An 18224-nucleotide genomic window follows, 5' to 3' on the forward strand; every position below is an offset into this window, starting at 1 on the left:
GGGCCTGCCATTAGAAAGAAGATACGGTTCTAGGGCAGAGGTTGGGAATCCCTGGGTCAAATCTAGCTCACTGCCTGTTTTGTAAACAAAGTGCTACTATGACAGTCGAGCAGTTATTAAAGAGGCAGGACAGGCCACAAAGTCTAATCATTTACTATCTGGTCTTTGCAGCAAAGGTTAGCCAATCCTTTCTCCAGAGCCCTAGGTTGGCCCCATCCCCACTTCTTTTACTGGTCTAGATGGGGAGCATGCTGTATCAAGTATGACACAACTGACTGGCCAAGCTCCGGGTACTCTGTTTCCTCTCACGTGATAAACTCCCATCCCTTAATGCTTGAGCTACAGGTTTAACTAAAATGGTAAAATTAGTAAAAACTAAAATGGTGAATGCATCCCTAGTCTCAATGAACAGAAGCCAGGAAAGAAATATACAAGAACTTTATTTTTGAAACTTTTTAATTTTTTTTATTTTTTTTTATTTTTGAAACTTTTAAACTAGTAATCATTAGAAGGGAATCTTCTTTAACTTGATCTTTTCTTCTACATTTGAAAAGTATCTCATCTTTGTTAACATTTCCTTGGCTTTTTCCAAATCATCTGAAATAAACAGAGACATTAAGGTGAAGCTTCATTTCAAGCAAGAATAAAAATAACTCTGTTGACCAAGGTAGCCAGTCTGAGTCACAGTTTTAATATGAAAACTGTGAGATCTGTATTTGCATTTGTCGGTACATTTATCTATGTCTGGTACATATATATATTTCCCTATCTCCCGACGGTATTACCAAATTAATTTATAAAATCCCTTATAAGAGGGACGCCTGGGTGGCTCAGTTGGTTGGACGACTGCCTTCGGCTCAGGGCGTGATCCTGCAGTCCCGGGATCGAGTCCCACATCGGGCTCCCAGCTCCATGGGGAGTCTGCTTCTCCCTCTGACCTTCTCCTCGCTCATGCTCTCTCTCACTGTCTCTCTCTCTCAAATAAATAAATAAAATCTTTAAAAAAAAAAAAAATCCCTTATAAGAGTTGCATCCTTCCTGCGACCCAGCAATTGCACTAGTGGGTATTTACCCCAAAGATACAAATGTAGTGATCTGAAGGGGCACCTGCACCCAAATGTTTATAGTAGCAATGTCCACAGTAGCCAAACTATGGAAAGAGCCCAGATGTCCATTGACAGATGAATGGATAAAGAAGATATGGTGTGTGTATATATGTATACACACACACACACACACACACAGGAACATTATGTAGCCATCAAAAAAAATAATCTTGTCATTTGGAACAACATGGATGGAACTGGAGGGTATTATTCTAAGTGAAATAAGTCAATCATAAAGACAATTATTGTATGATCTCACTGATATGTGGTATTTAAAAAACAAGGCAGAGTACCATAGGGGAAGAAAGGAAAAAATGAAACAAAATGAAACCAGAGAGGGAGACAAACCATAAAACTCTTAATCTCAAGAAACAAACTGAGGGTTGCTGGAGCGGAAGGGGGTGGGAGGGATGGGGTGGCTGGGTGATGGACATTGGGGAGGATGTGTGCTATGGTGAGAGCTGTGAATTGTGTAAGACTGATGAATCACAGACCTGTACCCCTGAAAAAAATAATACACTATATGTTAATTACTTGAATTAAATAAGTAAAAATTTAAAAAAAGAAATAAGTTCTTACATAAATTTAGTCTTCCTAAAACTTCCAGAAATACAGGAATCAACTCAAATATTTTTCATTGTCACATAACTTGTATAAATCTTTGGTAAATAAGACTAGTTTGGCATTGTTGGTTTAATAAACTAGGTATGCTTCCAGAGTTGTTAACTTTAAATTATAATGCAAACATACATTTTATTTATTTATTATTTTAAAAGATTTTATTTCTTTATTTGACAGAGAGATAGAGATAGAGAGCCAGAGAGCACAAGAGGGGGAATGCAGAGGGAGAGGGAGAAGCAGGCTTCCTGCTGAGGGCAGTCCATCACAGGACACTGGGATCACAACCTGAGTCTGAGGCAGACACTTAAATGAGCTACCCAGGTGTGCCTATAGCTTTTTTTTTTTTTTAATGAACTTTATTTTTTAATTTTTTTTTTTTTTTTTTAATTTGACAGACAGAGATCACAAGCAGGCAGAGAGGCAGGCAGAGAGAGAGACAGGAGGAAGCAGGCTCCCTGCTGAGCAGAGAGCCGGATGCGGGACTCGATCCCAGGACCCTGAGATCATGACCTGAGCCGAAGGCAGTCGCTTAACCCACTGAGCCACCCAGGCGCCCCTATTTTTTAATTTTTAAAAAAGATTTTATTATTATTTTTAAAGATTTTATTTATTTATTTGACAGAGAGAGAGACCACCAAGTAGACAGAGAGGCAGGCAGAAAGAGAGAGGAAGAAGCAGGCTCCCCGCTGAGCAGAGAGCCCGACGTGGGGCTCGATCCCAGAACCCTGGGATCATGACCTGAGCCGAAGGCAGAGGCTTTAACCCACTGAGCCACCCAGGCGCCCCTTTATTATTATTTTTTAAGTGATCTCTAAACCCAACGTGCAGCTTGAATTCACAGCTCTGAGATCAATACTCATACACTCCACTCACTGAGCCAGCCTCACCTCTTGAACTTTAATCTCAATAGTGTACTGACAAAACCAGAGTTTGTTTTTCTCGGTAAAATTAAAAGTTTTGGGATGTCTGGGTGGCTCAGTCAGTTAAGCATTTGCCTTCGGCTCAAATCATGATCCCAGGATCCTGGGATCAAGTCCACATCAGGCTCCTAGCTCAGCGGGGAGCCTCTTCTGCCTGCTGCTTCCCCTCTCCTGGGTGGCTCAGTGGGTTAAGCCTCTGCCTTTGGCTCAGGTCATGATCTCAAGGTCCTGGGATTGAGCCCCGCATCGGGCTCTCTGCTCAGGGGGGAGCCTGCTTCCTTCCCTCCACCCCCTACCTGCCTCTCTGCCTACTTGTGATCTATCAAATAAATAAATAAAAATAAAATCTTTAAAAAAATGTTAAAAAAAATACAAGGTTTTTTTGATTATTGGTCTAGTCTTAATAAAAGACTGAGAGATTTTTCTTTACCTTTTAATCTGCCTAGGTAGCATATATTGTGTCTTATCAAAATAATTTCCTGTGCTTCATGTTGTCTTTATCATGTCCTTTGTTACTTAAGAGAACAAAGTCTTCTCACTATTCAGAGGTAAGGTTCTTTATTTTTCATTTGCCTTTGCCTTTGAATTTTTATCACCACTTTGGTTAAATGGATAACTAAGTATTGTTTTACAATGACCTGTGATCCCATGTAATTAAATATTTAAAGCATTTAACAATTTGGACAACTTCCCAAAATTGAATTCTAAATAAAGTCTTCCTGACCTCAAACTAACTGAATTTTCTGAGAGGATCACTGGAAAACCTCAAAGGATTTGTTTTCTCACCTTCTAAAAGGAGAGATGTTAAACTAATTAGGTTTATTTGATTATTATTCCCATTACATGGGAACCACTGTCAAAGAAGAGATATTTAACCTTCTCTAGGTTATATTTGTATGGGCAGAATGTTACTATTTTAGAAATTTTATAAAGTTCCTAGAAATTTGTCAATAGTCTCACTATAATATGTCCAGGTATAATATTTAGTTATTATGTTAAAATGTTCTATGTCACAGGGGCGCCTGGGTGGCTCAGTGGGTTAAGCCACTGCCTTCGGCTCAGGTCATGATCTCAGGGTCCTAGGATCAAGGCCCGCATCGGGCTCTCTGCTCAGCAGGGAGCCTGCTTCCTCCTCTCTCTCTGCCTGCCTCTCTGCCTGCCTCTCTGCCTGCTTGTGATCTCTCTCTGTCAAATAAATAAATAAAATCTTAAAAAAAAAAAAAAAGTTCTATGTCACAGAAGCAAGCAAATTTCCCTGTCGACTGTATTATTTTTATAACAAACTCTCATCAGATCTTTAACTGTGGTGGTTTTATAGATAGTTGTGGTTTTACACTGATGCTTTCCTAAAAGCTCTGGCAACAAGCTGTAAGCCAGATGGTGTCTTTAACAAAAGGGTACTGTCTCAGAGACCTGTACCAGGTACAGGCTTCTGATGGCATTGCTTCAATAACCTCGAGATCAAAACAATAAATTAAATTAGGATTTCCAAAACTCCAATGAAAAAGCCAATAGGTTCATGACTTAACAATCTAGTAAGTCGTGCTTTTTTTTTTTTTTAAAGATTGAATTTATTCAATCTTGTGATCTACTTGTGATCTCTGTCTGTCAAGTAAATAAATAAATAAATAAATAAATAAAATCTTTAAAAAAAAGTATATACACACACATATATATGTAAGTTTTTATTTAAATTCCAGTTAACATACAGTGTAATATTAGTTTCAGGTGTACAATTTAGTGATTCAACATTTCCACACATAACTCATGCTCATCACAGGCCCTCCTTAATACCCATCACCTGTTTAACCCATCTCCTTAGTTACTTCCCCTCTAGTAACCATCGGTTTGTTCTTTATTGTGAGACTCTATTTCTTGGTTGCCTCTCTTTTTTTTCCCCCTATGATTGTTTTGTTTGTTTTAAAAGATTTATGTGTTTATTTTATTTTATTTTTTTAAAGATTTTATTTATTTATTTGACAGAGAGGGAGATTACAAGTAGGCAGAGAGGCAGGCAGAGAGAGAGGAGGAAGCAGGCTCCCTGCTGTGCAGAGAGCCCGATGCGGGACTTGATCCCAGGACCTTGAGATCATGATCTGAGCCGAAGTCAGCGGCTTAACCCACTGAGCCACCCAGGCGCCCCTGTGTTTATTTTAGAGAGAGACTGAGAGAGAGCACAAGTGAGAGGGGCAGAGAGAGGGAGAGAAAATCCCAAGCCAACTCCACGCTGAGTGCCAAGCCCAAGGGGGCTCTATCTCATGACCCTGCAATTGTGATCTGAGCTGAAACCAAGAATTGGAAGCTTAACTGACTGCACCATTCAGGCAACCCCGTTTGTTTTCTTTCTTTTTTTTTAGAATTTTTACTTATTTGACAGAGAGAGAGAGACAGTGAGAGAGGAAATACAAGCAGGGGGAGTGGGAGAGAGAGAAGCAGGCTTCTTGCTGAGCAAGGAGCCCGATGCGGGGATTGATCCCAGACCCCAGGATCTGAGGACCTCGGACCCCATGACCTGAGCCAAAGGCAGACGCTTAATGACTGAGCCACGCAGGCGTCCCATGTTTGTTTTGTTTCTTAAATGCAAACTGGTGCAGCCACTCTGGAAAACATCTGGAGGTTCCTCAAAAAGTTAAAAATAGAACTACCTTAGGGCGCCTGGGTGGCTCAGTGGGTTAAGCCTCTGCCTTCAGCTCAGGTCATGATCTCAGGGTTCTGGGATCGAGTCCCACGTCGGGCTCTCTGCTCGGCAGGGAGCCTGCTTCCTCCTCTCTCTCTCTCTCTTCCTGCCTCTCTGCCTACTTGTGATCTGTCTGTCAAATAAATAAAATTTAAAAAATCTTAAAAAAAAAATAGAACTACCTTACAATTCAGCAATTGCACTACTAGGTATTTGCCCAAAGAATACAAAAATACTGATTTGAAGGAATACATGCACCCTGGTGTTTACAGCAGCATCATCTACATTAGCAAATTATGGAAAGAGCCCAAGTGTCCACTGACAGATGAATGGATAGAGAAGATGTGGTATATATATGTATACATACAATGGAATATTACTCAGCCATAAAAGAGAATGAAATCTTGCCACGTGCAATGATGTGGATGGAGCTAGAGTATAATACTAAGTGAAATAAGTTAGAGAAAGACAAGTGCCATATGACTTCACTCATAGGGAATTTAAGAAATATATTTTACTTGTGTAAACAAAATGAAAATATTTATCTTTTCTCCTTCCACAATTCCTCAAAAATACTCTAAAACTATTATTGAACATTCTTATTTTCATGGCAATGTAACTATTTGCATAGGCTCAGCAAGAAGCTGTCCTCTTTGTGATAGGACATGATTTAAAACATTGATTATATGACCAAGGCTTTGACTGGAATGTCACATTTGAAAATGATGTATAAAATCAGACAGAACAGACAATTTTAAGGAAGTAAGGTTGACTTCATGGGGCCAAAGCTTACAAAGCCCTTTCGGAAAAACAGGGTTGACACCTGGCTTATAGGGTTCTCAGCATTATAGGTGAATAAAGAAGGTTACTTCCCTGCAGGCCTAGGAAATTTAGGATGTTTGGGGGGAACCTCAAGAATAGAGGAATTCGGGACACCTGGGTGGCTCAGTTGGTTGAGCAGCTGCCTTTGGCTCAGGTCATGATCCCAGCATCCTGAGAGAGTCCCACATCGGGCTCCTTGCTCGGCAGGGAGCCTGCTTCTCCCTCTGCCTCTGCCTGCCTCTCTGTCTGCCTGTGCTCGCTCTCTCTCCCTCTCTCTCTGACAAATAAATAAATAAAATCTTAAAAAAAAAAAAAAAAAAGAGAATAGAGGAATTCACCCAAATCTGTAGGTATTACAGGTGACATCTGATGGCAAATTCTTCGTTTGACTTCCTAGCATTGAGATGCTTTTTTTTTTTTTCCCTTAAAGATTTTATTTATTTGGCGCCTGGGTGGCTCAGTGGGTTAAGCTGCTGCCTTCGGCTCAGGTCATGATCTCAGGGTCCTGGGATCGAGTCCCGCATCAGGCTCTCTGCTCAGCAGGGAGCCTGCTTCCTCCTCTCTCTCTCTGCCTGCCTCTCTGCCTACTTGTGATCTCTCTCTGTCAAATAAATAAATAAAATCTTAAAAAGAAAAAAGATTTTATTTATTTGACAGAGAGAGAGAGAGAGAGAGATCACAAGTAGGCACAGAGGCAGGCAGAGAGAGAGGGGAAAGCAGGCTCCCGGAAGAGAGCCCAATTCGGGGCTTGATCCCAGGACCCTGAGACCATGACCTGAGCCAAAGGCAGAGGCATAGCCCACTACGCCACCCAGGTGCCCCTTGTTTTTTTTTAAAAGTGGGCTCCCATGCCCAGTGCAAGGCTTGAACTCATGACCGTTAGATCAAGACCTGAGCTGAAATCAAGAGTGAGATGCTTAACTGACTGAACCACTCAGGCGCCCCTCATTGAGGGGCTTTTAAAGTTCAATCTGAGATTCCTTATAAAAACTTCCATAAAGAAAACTTAAGGGTGCCTGGGTGGCACAGTCGTTGGGCGGCTGCTTTCGGCTCAGGTCATGATCCCAGTGTCTTGTAACTGAGGCCCACACTGGGCTCCCTGTTCAGTGGGAAGCCTGCTTCTCCCTCTCCTGCTCTCCCTGCTTGTGTTCCCTCTCTGTCAAATAAGTCAGTAAAATCTTGAAAAAAAAAAGAAAACTTAAAAAGGTCTGTATTGTTGATTACTATTCTTGTTGCATTCATGTAAATAATTAGGCCAACTTTAATGCAACTAAAGTTATTTTGGTCACAAAACTATTCTTACCTTGATTACCTTTGATAGAAATTTTATGACAGTGGAAAAGTATACCACACCCAGAATCTAGTCTTGAGGTTTTATTATCTTCCTATAAACCAAGCCGGATCCTGCCATCTTAGACATTTTGTCAGCCTTCAGCAAATTCTTACTTCTAGTTTCCTTCAGCATCTGGCTACAACTCTCCAAGTGCTGTTTCCCATTTTCCTCCTCTCCTGAGAAAGAACGGTATGATCACTGAGATCTAAAACCTAATCCTTTTTGGGACTCAGGTTCTCTTGTGGTCACCCTTTCCTCTGGGATCTGAAAACACCTTGTAAGCTAAGCCCCGACAATTTGATATAAGCATCAAAGAACTCATCACTACAAATCATGTGCTGGCAACCTTTGTGCCTGGACTTGCTGCCACTTGGGCTACCCCAAAAGCCACCAGAAAACCTGTGTCTTCCATGCTCTGCCCTCAGAAATAGCCATGGCTGTGACACTGACGTCTATGCCATCACTACCAACATTCAGACTATAAAACAAGAAATCTATCAGATTGCCACTGCTGTCCTCACACCACCATGTAAAGATGCTTAAGGGGTCAGTGTCTTCTCAAGTGACTGCCTGGCCTCTGGACTCAGAAACTGGGTTTATAGTCTGTTCCCACCATTAGCCTTTGTTTTCTTTTTGTTTCCATAGAGATGCTCCTCATTAAATGCCTGATTGCTCACGTCATCCACCAAATATCCTCTTCTACCAAGTCTCAACAGATGGTTCAGCTCGTCCTTAATAAACAAAGGGCAATCAAATGAGAAATGGACTTAGATTGTTCAGAGGAAAGAAAAATGTCTCTTCTTCCTGTCTCTTACTGTTTGTTGCAGCTAACATCAGAAGGTAGGACTCCTGTCTCCCAGTGTCTGAGGGAGGGTAGAAGCCTAATTTTGATAAGCCCCAGTTAGCAAACCCAGATTTGGTTGGACCAAATCCCACCACCTTCCCTTTTTTATAATTTTCCAATTCCCAGACTCTACCGAGATCATGCTCATCCCACTCCCTACTCCTTCATTCTCCCTTTATTTTTTTTAAGATTTTATTTATTTATTTGAGAGAAAGAGGGTGAGGGGAAAAAGAGAGCATGAGCGGGGGGAGGGGCAGAGGAAGAGGGAGCAGCAGACTCCCTGATTCGGGGCTCAATCACAGAATCCTGGGATCATGACCTGACCTGAAGACAGAAACTTAACCAACTGAGCCAAGCAGGTGCTCTTCATTCTTTCTTTAAAATGCCTAGTAACCTCTGTATAAATCGGGAATTCAGTTCACACCAGACTCTTCCCTACTGCAATAGTTGTTACTGATTGAAATATACCCTTACCACTCTAAGTAGTACCTGGCTTTACCTTTACAGCCTAGAAGCATCTCTTCGAGTCCCTGCTGTTAATTCTTCAGGTATATTCTCAGAAGTGGAATTGTTAGCTCTTACAGTGATCCTGTTTTTAATTCCTTGAGTAAATACCATAGTGTTTTCCATAGTGGCTGCACTATTTTACATTCCCGCCAATAGTGCACAAGGGTTTCAGCTTTTCCAGACCCACAGCAATACTTGTTATTTTCTGAGTTTTCTACTACTAGCCACCCTAGTCGGTGTATGTTGTTGTGATTTTGATTTTCATTGGCCTAATGATTAGTAATGTTGCATATCTTTCCATGTGCTTATTGACCATTTGTATATCTTCACTGCATGTTCTATTTCTTTTATTTTTACTTTTTTAAATTTATTTACTTGACAGAGATCACAAGTAGGAGAGAGGCAGGCAGAGAGAGAGGAGGAAGCAGGCTCCCCACCAAGCAGACAGCCCGATGTGGGGCTTGATCCCAGGACCCTAGGATCATGACCTGAGCCAAAGGCAGAGGCTTTAAAGCACTGAGCCACCCAGGCGCCCCTGCATGTTCTATTTCTTAAGCTGGGTGGTGGCAACAAGGGTATTTCTTCTGTTTTTATTCCTTAAATTCTACTTAAATATTATTTATTCTTCTTAAAATCTACAAAAAAAAAAAAATCTACAAAAGTGTGGTAGGAGATGGGGGTGAACCCTGGTGGAACATGGAGTAGCCAGTGGCTTGGGTTCGTGGATTTCAGGCAGTCATATCAGGCTGTTAATCTGTATTTCCCTGACATCTTTTTAGAGGCCCTCCCTCTGCCTGTGTGTCAGAACAGACTTCTACAGCCCATGCAAGCTGGACAGCACACTGTGTAACCCTGTCCCCTCAGTACTAGCTGACTGGACTCGAGTGGACATCTGGCTCAAGCTGGACCAAGCACATCCCCCCTCTTGGGAATCTAGAGTTGGGTCCAGGGAACTCCAGTCAGATGGTCAAAGTCCTTGTACTTATTAGGTAATGGACCTAGGCGAACTAAGAAGTCACCCAGTGCGGGAGGCCACTTTGGAGCACTGTACACTAATGAGGAAGTGGATGGAACTGGTTTATAGTGAGAAGAGGATAGAATGAAACTGAGAAGCATCGAGTCCCGGTCCACAGCTTGGTTCCAGACTGCTTTCTGGCTCCTAGGCTTTGTCCCAGAAGAGCTCTTATCCCACTGTATACTATAATCCTCACAGGGACTTTTTCTTTGGATTTGGGGAGCTAGTCCTAATTCCTTATAATAACCTCCTTTTTATCTGGGCTAGCCTGAGTGGCCTTTTGCTTCCTGCAGTCAAATGATCCTTCAGCCAAAGGGCCAATTACTCCTGTATTTGAGGGGTGGCACAAGTCTGGGATGGAGAAAAAGACTGTTCTTACTTCAAAATAGCCAGAAATAGACTGAATCTCTTCCAGCTGAAGCCAGGAGCAATGGGACCAGGAAGTTTGGGCACAGCTCTGCCACGGGCTTCTCTTTCTGGGCTTTGCAGAGGAAAGGGGCGTGCAGGCTTTGCCAGATGTCAACTGTGCAGCCTTGCCCTCAGGATCTGCTTGTGTTGGCTTCAGCCTACATCCCGTACCTTAACTTCTCCTACTTGCTAACGGGAGACAGAAGTACTTTCATCTCCTCTTTCACTGGCATATCATGGTTTTTGGCACAACTTATTTCTCCAGCAAGGCTGTGAATCCTTGAAGGGAGAAATGTCCACTTGCCTATATTTTATAGCTCCCTATGTACTTATTATAGGATGAGTATATAACAGTTACTTATTCAATCGATGGTTACACCTCAGTGCTTACAGTTTCTTTCCATATTTAAGAAAGTCAAGAAATGAAGAAAGTACCTTGTTCAAAAGCTCTGCTCACATTGTCAGTCAGTTCTTTCTGTTTAGCTGAAAGAGAAAATCACTATCTTAATTTTTCTATTTATACAGACTTGAGATGTGAAGATAACACTTTTTTTAAAAAAATATTTTATTTATTTCTTTGTCAGAGAGAAAGCACAAGCAGACAAAGAGGCAGGCAGAGGCAGAGAGAGAAGCAAGCTCCCTGCTGGACAAGGAGCCCGATGCAGGGCTCGATCCCACGACCCCAGGATCATGACCTGAGCCTAAGGCAGTGGCTTAACTGACTGAGCCACCCAGGCATTCCTTGAAGATAACACTTTATAGCTGGTTTCAGCACAACACAATAGCGAGCTTAGGTGAGGCCTCATAAGCCCTGTGTCCACATGTCCCAAGATGGCAGCTCTGTTTTAATTTATTTGCTTTTATTTGAAAGAGAGAGAGAGAGAGAGGATGCACGCATGTGCCCAGGGGAGGAGCAGAGGGAGAGAGAGGGAATCTCAAAAAGGCTCCCTACTGAGTGCAAAGCCTGACTTCAGGCTCAGTCCTACAACCCTGAGATCATGACATGAGCTGAAACCAAGAGTCATGCACTCAACAGACTGAGCCACCCAGGCTCCCTGGCAGCTTCTGTTTAGGGCAGTGTTGTTTTTCTGCTCTGTAACGTCTGAGGGGGCAGTCACTAAGGCTTGTAAAATGGCTATACTATCATTTAAAAAAAAAAAAAAAAAAGATAAGGAAATGCTTTGATTATCTCCACCAAGCAGTATGAATTTTTTAGCTTATAGGTAGAAAATTAGCAAGCTGGGATTGCCTGTGGGCAGGGCATCAACAGTGTTTCAAATAACCACTTGCAACTTACACAGCCTTCCAGGAAAATGAAACATTTAGATCCTATTGTACCCTAAGAGAGAAGATGCCAGATAATGTAAAGGAGCAGCTACCTCGTGTTTCTGCTGTATCTTCATCAGGAAATGAAGAATTTTACTGTAAGTGTGTTTTCCAGATATAAAAAGTACCCATCACTTCTAGGTCGCTTGCTTTCAAAGCACTTTCAAATACATTATAACTCCATTGTAGGTGGAGGTGTTGGGAGATGTTGGGAGACGGCCCTGCTCATGTGGTTGGTTGAGTGGAGGAGCTGGGAGCAGACCCTATCTATAGACTCCTAGACAGTGGTGAGAAACTAGCAACATGGTGTTGACAAAACAACACTGGATGAGGAGTCTAGAGGCTCAGAAGTTCTGCCCAGATCTAACCAGCTCTATGCCTTGAATATTTGCTTACTTAAGGTCTTAGCACATGCCTATATGGGAGGAAACTGAGGAATTAATCTAAATGAAGGTCAGTGACCTGTCCAAAACCAGACATTCACTATGGGGCTAGAATAACCCCCACCAGTGACTGAGCACCTGCTAAGGGTCAGGCACTGTGTTATGTGTTTTACATGTTTTATTTGATTTAACTTAATCCTTGCAACAACCAGTACTAATGTTATCTCCATTTTACTGATGAGGAAACTGAGGCTCAGAGGGGTGAAGTCGTTTGCTCAAGGTCACATGCAAAGTCAATGGCAGTGTTGACACTGCACTCAAGACCCCCTCACAGCAGATCATGTTCCTCTGTCTTCCAAAGCTGTGCAGAGGATTTTTGACTGTGAACCTTGAGGTCTTCATCCAACACCACCCAGTCCTAAGGCTGTTGATACATCCCTAATTGATAGACTAACCCCCAAACCCCATTTTACTGATTTTAGCTTCCTTTTTCATTATTTACTCAGTTTATTTACTGAGCCCGCGTTATATACACCACGTACATGGGCTGAGCAGAAAGTCTCTGCTTCTATGGATTTTCAGTCTAAAGAGGGAGGGAGGTTAACATTGGTCAAATAATCTCATGTGAAACAGTAAGGTTATAACTGTGATTAGTCCTATAAGGGAGAGGTACCCACTGCCAAAATGTTATCAATAAAGAGGTTCTCTGAGGAAGTGATGACTGCCCCCAGTTCGGGTAGAGGAAGAGTTCACTAGAGGAAGGAGAAGAGGGTTTTAAGCAGAACAGCATGTGCAATGGCCCTAGGGTAGAAAGGTGCTTGGAAGAGATGAAGAACTAGAAATGGCCTGTGTGGCTAGAGTGGAGGTGCAAATGGGAGGAAGCAGAGTTCAGACTATACAGGGCCTTGTAAGCCATACTAAAGACTTTGGTCTTTAACTTGAGAGCCGTGAGAAGCCACTTAAAGTTTTTTTTTCCCAAGATTTTATTTATTTATTTGATAGACAGAGTAGACGGAGAGGCAGGCAGAGAGAGAGACAGAGGGAAGCAGGCTCCCTGCTGAGCAGAGAGCCCGATGCGGGGCTCGATCCCAGGACCCCGAGATCATGACCTGAGCCGAAGGCAGCGGCTTAACTCACTGAGCAACCCAGGCGCCCCGAAGCCACTTAAAGTTTTAAACCAACTTTAAAACTTAAAGGTTACCTAGGATAACCTAGGTAAAGATTAAAACCCAGGTAAAGATTAGATTTGGGTTTCAAAAGCTCTCATTAGTGACAGTGTAGGAATATATACGAAGGAAGGTATAGCTAGACCACCGTGGAGCTATTATAGCTGTCCAGGTGAGAAAGAACAGCAGCTTGGAACAGGGTGCTTGTGGTGCAGACAGACAGATTTAGGACACATTTAGAAGGTCAGCATTTCAGGATTTGGTGATGACTGCCTATGGGGGTAAGGGAGGACAAGTTTTTAAAAACACCCCCTCGGGGCGCCTGGGTGGCTCAGTGGTTTAAGCCTCTGCCTTCAGCTCAGGTCATGATCTCAGGGTCCTGGGATCGAGCCCCACATCGGGCTCTCTGCTCAGCGGGGAGCCTGCGTCCCCCTCTCTCTGCCTGCCTTCTGCCTACTTGTGATCGCTCTCTGTCTATCAAATAAATAGATAAAAAAATCTTTAAAAAAAAAAAGAAACACCCCCTCAGGGGCGCCTGGGTGGCTCAGTGGGTTAAGCATCTGCCTTCAGCTTGGGTCATGATCTCAGGGCCCTGGGACTGAGCCCCGCATCAGGCTCTCTGCTCAGCAGGGAACCTGCTTTCCTCCTCTCTCTCTGCCTGCCTCTGTCCCTACTTGTGATCTCTTTCTCTGTGTCAAATAAATAAAATATTTAAAAACAACAAAAAAAACACCTCCTCAGTGTGTTTTTTGGACTTGTGCAACTGGATGGTGTCATTCACTTAGAGAACATCAGCAGAGGAATAGGTTGTGGTTGTTTTGTTTTAGGAGGGAGGGGAGAGGCTCATGAATTCCATTTTGGACTCACTGTGTTGGAATATGTAAACTCCATGGAGACATGGACCATGTCTTTCTTGTTCACTGTGTCTGCACAATGCTTGCTACACAGTGGGCATGCCAAATATTTGTGAAAGTACATATGTGCATACAATTGGAGCAAGAATGTGGAACTTTTTCTATGTGCCATGGTTAATTTTATGTGTCATCTTGGTTGGGCCCAGCTGTTCAGTCAAATGCTAGTCTAGATACTGCTGTGAAGGTATTTTGTAGATGTGATTGACATCTATAACCAGCTCACTTTAAGTAAAGATTAGCTTGGATAACGTGGGCACAGAAGCCTGCTTGAGTTTCCAGCCTACTGGTCTGCCTGACATATTTTGGACTTGTTAGCCCTCACAATTCTGTGAGTCAATTCCTTAAAATAGGTTTCTCTCTCTCTCTCTCTACATATATACATGTATACTATTGGTCCGTTTCTCTGGAGAACCCTGACTGATATAGTGTGAAATAAAGCAGAAAACAAAGCAATATGCGATCAGAAGTCAGTTTTTCAATCTTTGCTCTGCAATGTGACCTTGGGCATTTCAATGAACTTCTAAGGCCTAATTATTCTTGTCAGAGACAATAATAACATCTAAATGATGTCATGGGTAGGAAGGAGAATTTCATTTTATTTTATTTATTTATTTATTTCTAAAAGATTTTATTTATTTATTTGACAGAGAGAGATCACAAGTAGGCAGGCAGGCAGGCAGAGAGAGAGAGAGAGAGAGGAAAGCAGGCTCTCCGCTCAGCAGAGAGCCCGATGCGGGACTGGATCCCAGGACCCTGGGATCGTGACCTGAGCTGAAGGCAGCGGCTTAACCCACTGAGCCACCCAGGCGCCCCAGGAAAGAGGATTTTAATCTGCAAAATATTATGATGTTCTTGGTTTAAGGCTGCCTTCTGGAAGGTTAGAGATGTTGCAAGTCTAACCTCCAGACAAAACTGGTTTCAGTATTACCAAGAAAAAAAAAAATACTCCCTGAATCATTATGATGACCTATATGTAGTCTTAATATTCATTTTTCATTTAACTTTGGACATGTACTCATAACAGCAATAAAATGCATTCAGTAGTATTTTATCTTTTACCTCTGACAATAGATTCAATCTCTTTCATGGCAGCTTCACTTTGAGCTTCTGCAAGTTTTTCATTGATTTCCATTATTTCCATGAGGAACTGCCTGTCCATTTCATAATCTGTCCCTTCAGGAATCTCTACTCCATGGAGCTTTAGCTATTGGGACATAAAGCAGAGAAAAGTAAGGTTGATTGAAGAGACTGTGGCTAAAGTCATAAATCCTACTTACAGAATGTAACAGAATACGATTCATTAAAAAACAAAACTTGAACTGTCTCAATAGTGAGAATGTGAAGGTAGGGTATGGGAAAGTTACCCTGAGACAGGAGTGCTGGGACAGGATTCCTTTCTGCTACCTGGAACTGTGTGACCCCGGGGAGTTGTTTCTCCACTTGGGAGACTGAATTAGGTATCTCTAAAGGCTCTATTAAATCCTAAAATTCTAAGGTGCTAAACTCTTCCCTCCCACACAAAAAATGCCAAAATTACTCTTTCCTGAACACTATCACCATCCAATCCCTGAAATTTACAGAAAGTGGTACCAAAAAAATGCACTTTGGCAAGTAAGATATACAAATACTCAGAGAAAACTATTCTCATTCAAGCTAATTATAAAAAAAAAAAAAAAAAGCTAATTATCTTTGGGTCCCTAGACTAGCTCAGGTGGCAAGCACTCTTCTGCTGAATACAGGGGAGCAGTTGTCCCTCAGCCCAATGGATACCATGTAGTCACACATAGAAGGATTGGGAAATCACCTTACAAGGTATAGTCCCCTGCTCAGGGGAGCCAGAAGGGTCTTATAGGCATCATTCACCAGGGTTGAATGCTTCTCTGAGAAGTCCTTTTCAGTCTGTTAGTGGAGATGAAGATAATCTCATTACCATCCAAATTAGCCACATTACATTCCCAAACTCTTTCATAAAATATGGATGGGCAGACAACTAAGGAAATCTCCTAGGTAGAACTGGTGTGGGATGATCTGTCTTCATTCTCAACCAGTGGGTTCTAATTCTTCTGGGAAGTCTGGTAAAAGTTGTGAGTGCAGGGCAGGTTCAGGGCCTAACTACTAGCTGGGGTAAGGCTGTCCCAGGGTGGAGCTGGTTGTTTAGCTCTGTCTCTCATAATCACATCACCACAAGGCCACTGCCACCCACCCTGTGTACACTAGTGTTTGGGTATGATTAGGGGTGGACAATAGGCTACCTGAGACCTCTGGCTGAAGAAATCAGGGTGGACAAGACGCTGTAGTTCCTGGTACCTAGTCTGGAGCTTTGCTGTGTCAACTCTGAAGGCACGGTTGCTGTAAGGAAATTGGGATATAAAATTCATGTACCAAATATTTATAGATTTGTGTACTATGGGCCTGGTTCCTCTTCTCACAGGGGTAAATGGAATAAACATGGAGAGAGAACTTCAAAAAGGTCTGTGAAGGAAAAGAAAATAGGGTCAGAGAAAATGGTAAGTGTCGTGGACAAAGAAATGACCTTTGAGCTGAGACCTAAATGATGATGAAAAATAAACAAAGATCAGAGAAAAAAAGTCATCAAGGGGCAGAGTGAACATGCAAAGTCTCTGAGGTGCGGACACGATTGGCACGCTTGCAGAACTTAAAGGATAGTGTCAGGGGAGCACATCATAAACGTGGAATGACTGGTAGGCACCAATCCCAGAGTTAAGGGGAAGGACCATTCCTGAATCCTACCCTGTATTTTGAAAGCCCAAGTCATCTTCGCCTCTCACTTTATTTTAACCGAGTTCCTTTTGCTTTCCATTCCCGGAGCCTTCCCCCTGTCTTAGCAGTTTGGCTCTGCTGAAATGTCAACACCTCTCCAAGCTCCTTGAGGTTCGGAGGAAAACAGGAAAAACAGCCACTTCTGACACTCTCCCTCCAGTTCTCATTTCTCCCTTAGACTCAGCCCACAGTATTAGGTTTTCCGGTGCTATTACACCCCACTCTGTTTTTCTTACTAGATTTATTTTATTATAAAAGGATGTAACTCAGGAACAACCGCATGGAAAACATGCATGGGTGAAAGGGCGGGGAAGCTTCCAAGCCTTCTCCAGGCACACTACTCTTCCATCTCCACGTGTTCACAAACCTGGAAGCTCCTTAACTCCCTTATTTTGGACAGCACCTCAGTACGCCTTTCTTAAAAGTCTCAACCCAGGGGCGCCTGGGTGGCTCAGTGGGCTGCCTTCAGCTCAGGTCATGATCCAGGGTCCTGGGATCGAGCCCCGCATCGGGCTCTCTGCTCGGCGGGGAGCCTTCTTCCTCCTCTCTCTCTCTCTCTGCCTGCCTCTCTGCCTACTTGTGACCTCTGTCAAAAAAAAAAAAAAAAAAAAGAAAAAGAAAAAAAAAGTCTCAACCCAACTTTAACCATTCTGATCCTATCCATCAACTCTAAGCAGCCCCTCTAGCACACTTCCCTCAGGTCCCGCCCCTCAGCTTCCCCTCTCAGGGCCCAGCCCTCAGGTTCCCCTCCACTGAAGCCTCCCTCCTCCAATTTCCCCTAAATTCCTTCCCCACCCCTCCACTCCTCCCTCCCTTCTCGTCCCCATTCCTCAAAGGCCCTATCCTCAGGCTCACCCCTCAATTTCCTCACTCACCCGCCGCAATGGCACCCTACGTGCTCCCAGGCCCCGCCCCTACGGCTCCGCCCACCGATCTAACCTAGGTCCCGCCTTCTCCTTTGCAACCCCTTAAATCGCCAGCCCGGCGTCTCTCTTGCCCCAGCGTGTTTCTCGAAACCGCCTCCCGTACCAGTCCAGGAGGCTGAAGTAATCTCGAGTGGGGTCAGGTGGCTGCAGCGCGCGGCACTGTGGACAGAAGAACCCGTCCCCACGCATGTGGCTCCCTGGGCCACCGCAGTTCCAACACTGGGGGGAACTGTTTCCCGCCAGAGACGCAGCACTGCAGCTTAGCGGTCTCCTTCCGAGGACCCCTGCCGGCCACAGGCCTCGGACCCGGAGCAAGGCGCCAGTTCTCCTGCCCCACATCTGGCCGCGGCCTATGTCGCCGCGGTCGCCTGTTCGGGGGTTGGAGAGAGAGCGGCCGACCCGACTAGTGCTGCTGATTGGCTGAGGAACTGACGGGGCGGGATCCTGGATTCCGAGTGTCCCGCTCCTCATTTTA

At 43.5% G+C, this 18224-nt stretch overlaps 1 protein-coding gene across 6 annotated transcripts; it reads right to left on the minus strand.

Moving 5' to 3' along the window:
* Positions 1 to 438: 438 nt before the first annotated feature.
* On the minus strand, positions 439 to 18221 carry HSCB (HscB mitochondrial iron-sulfur cluster cochaperone). 6 transcript variants are annotated; one of them, XM_044244004.1, is made up of 6 exons: positions 17853 to 18221; positions 16295 to 16391; positions 15852 to 15941; positions 15102 to 15246; positions 10689 to 10736; positions 439 to 597 (listed from the first exon to the last, which is right to left on the minus strand). In XM_044244004.1, exons 1-6 carry the CDS (start codon positions 18218 to 18220, stop codon positions 506 to 508), a joined length of 840 nt encoding a protein of 279 aa, XP_044099939.1. In that variant the 5' UTR covers position 18221; the 3' UTR covers positions 439 to 505. The 6 variants fall into 6 exon arrangements, with proteins under 6 accessions (XP_044099939.1, XP_044099944.1, XP_044099940.1 ...); XM_044244009.1 differs by lacking the exon at positions 17853 to 18221 and adding an exon at positions 17699 to 17723; XM_044244006.1 differs by lacking the exon at positions 439 to 597 and adding an exon at positions 7732 to 8210.
* Positions 18222 to 18224: the final 3 nt, after the last annotated feature.

The sequence above is a fragment of the Neovison vison genome, chromosome 3 (assembly GCF_020171115.1).
Source record: "Neovison vison isolate M4711 chromosome 3, ASM_NN_V1, whole genome shotgun sequence".
NCBI classification, from domain to species: domain Eukaryota; kingdom Metazoa; phylum Chordata; class Mammalia; order Carnivora; family Mustelidae; genus Neogale; species Neogale vison.

Coding starts and splice junctions, on each gene's coding strand:
- HSCB (XM_044244004.1), bottom strand. CDS start 18,220: ATGAGGAGCGGGACACTCGGAATCCAGGATCCCGCCCCGTCAGTTCCT. Junction 16,392..17,852: donor TACTTCAGCCTCCTGGACTG/GTACGGGAGGCG, acceptor ATTTCCTTACAG/CAACCGTGCCTTCAGAGTTG. Junction 598..10,688: donor GAGCAGAGCTTTTGAACAAG/GTACTTTCTTCA, acceptor TGTTTATTTCAG/ATGATTTGGAAAAAGCCAAG.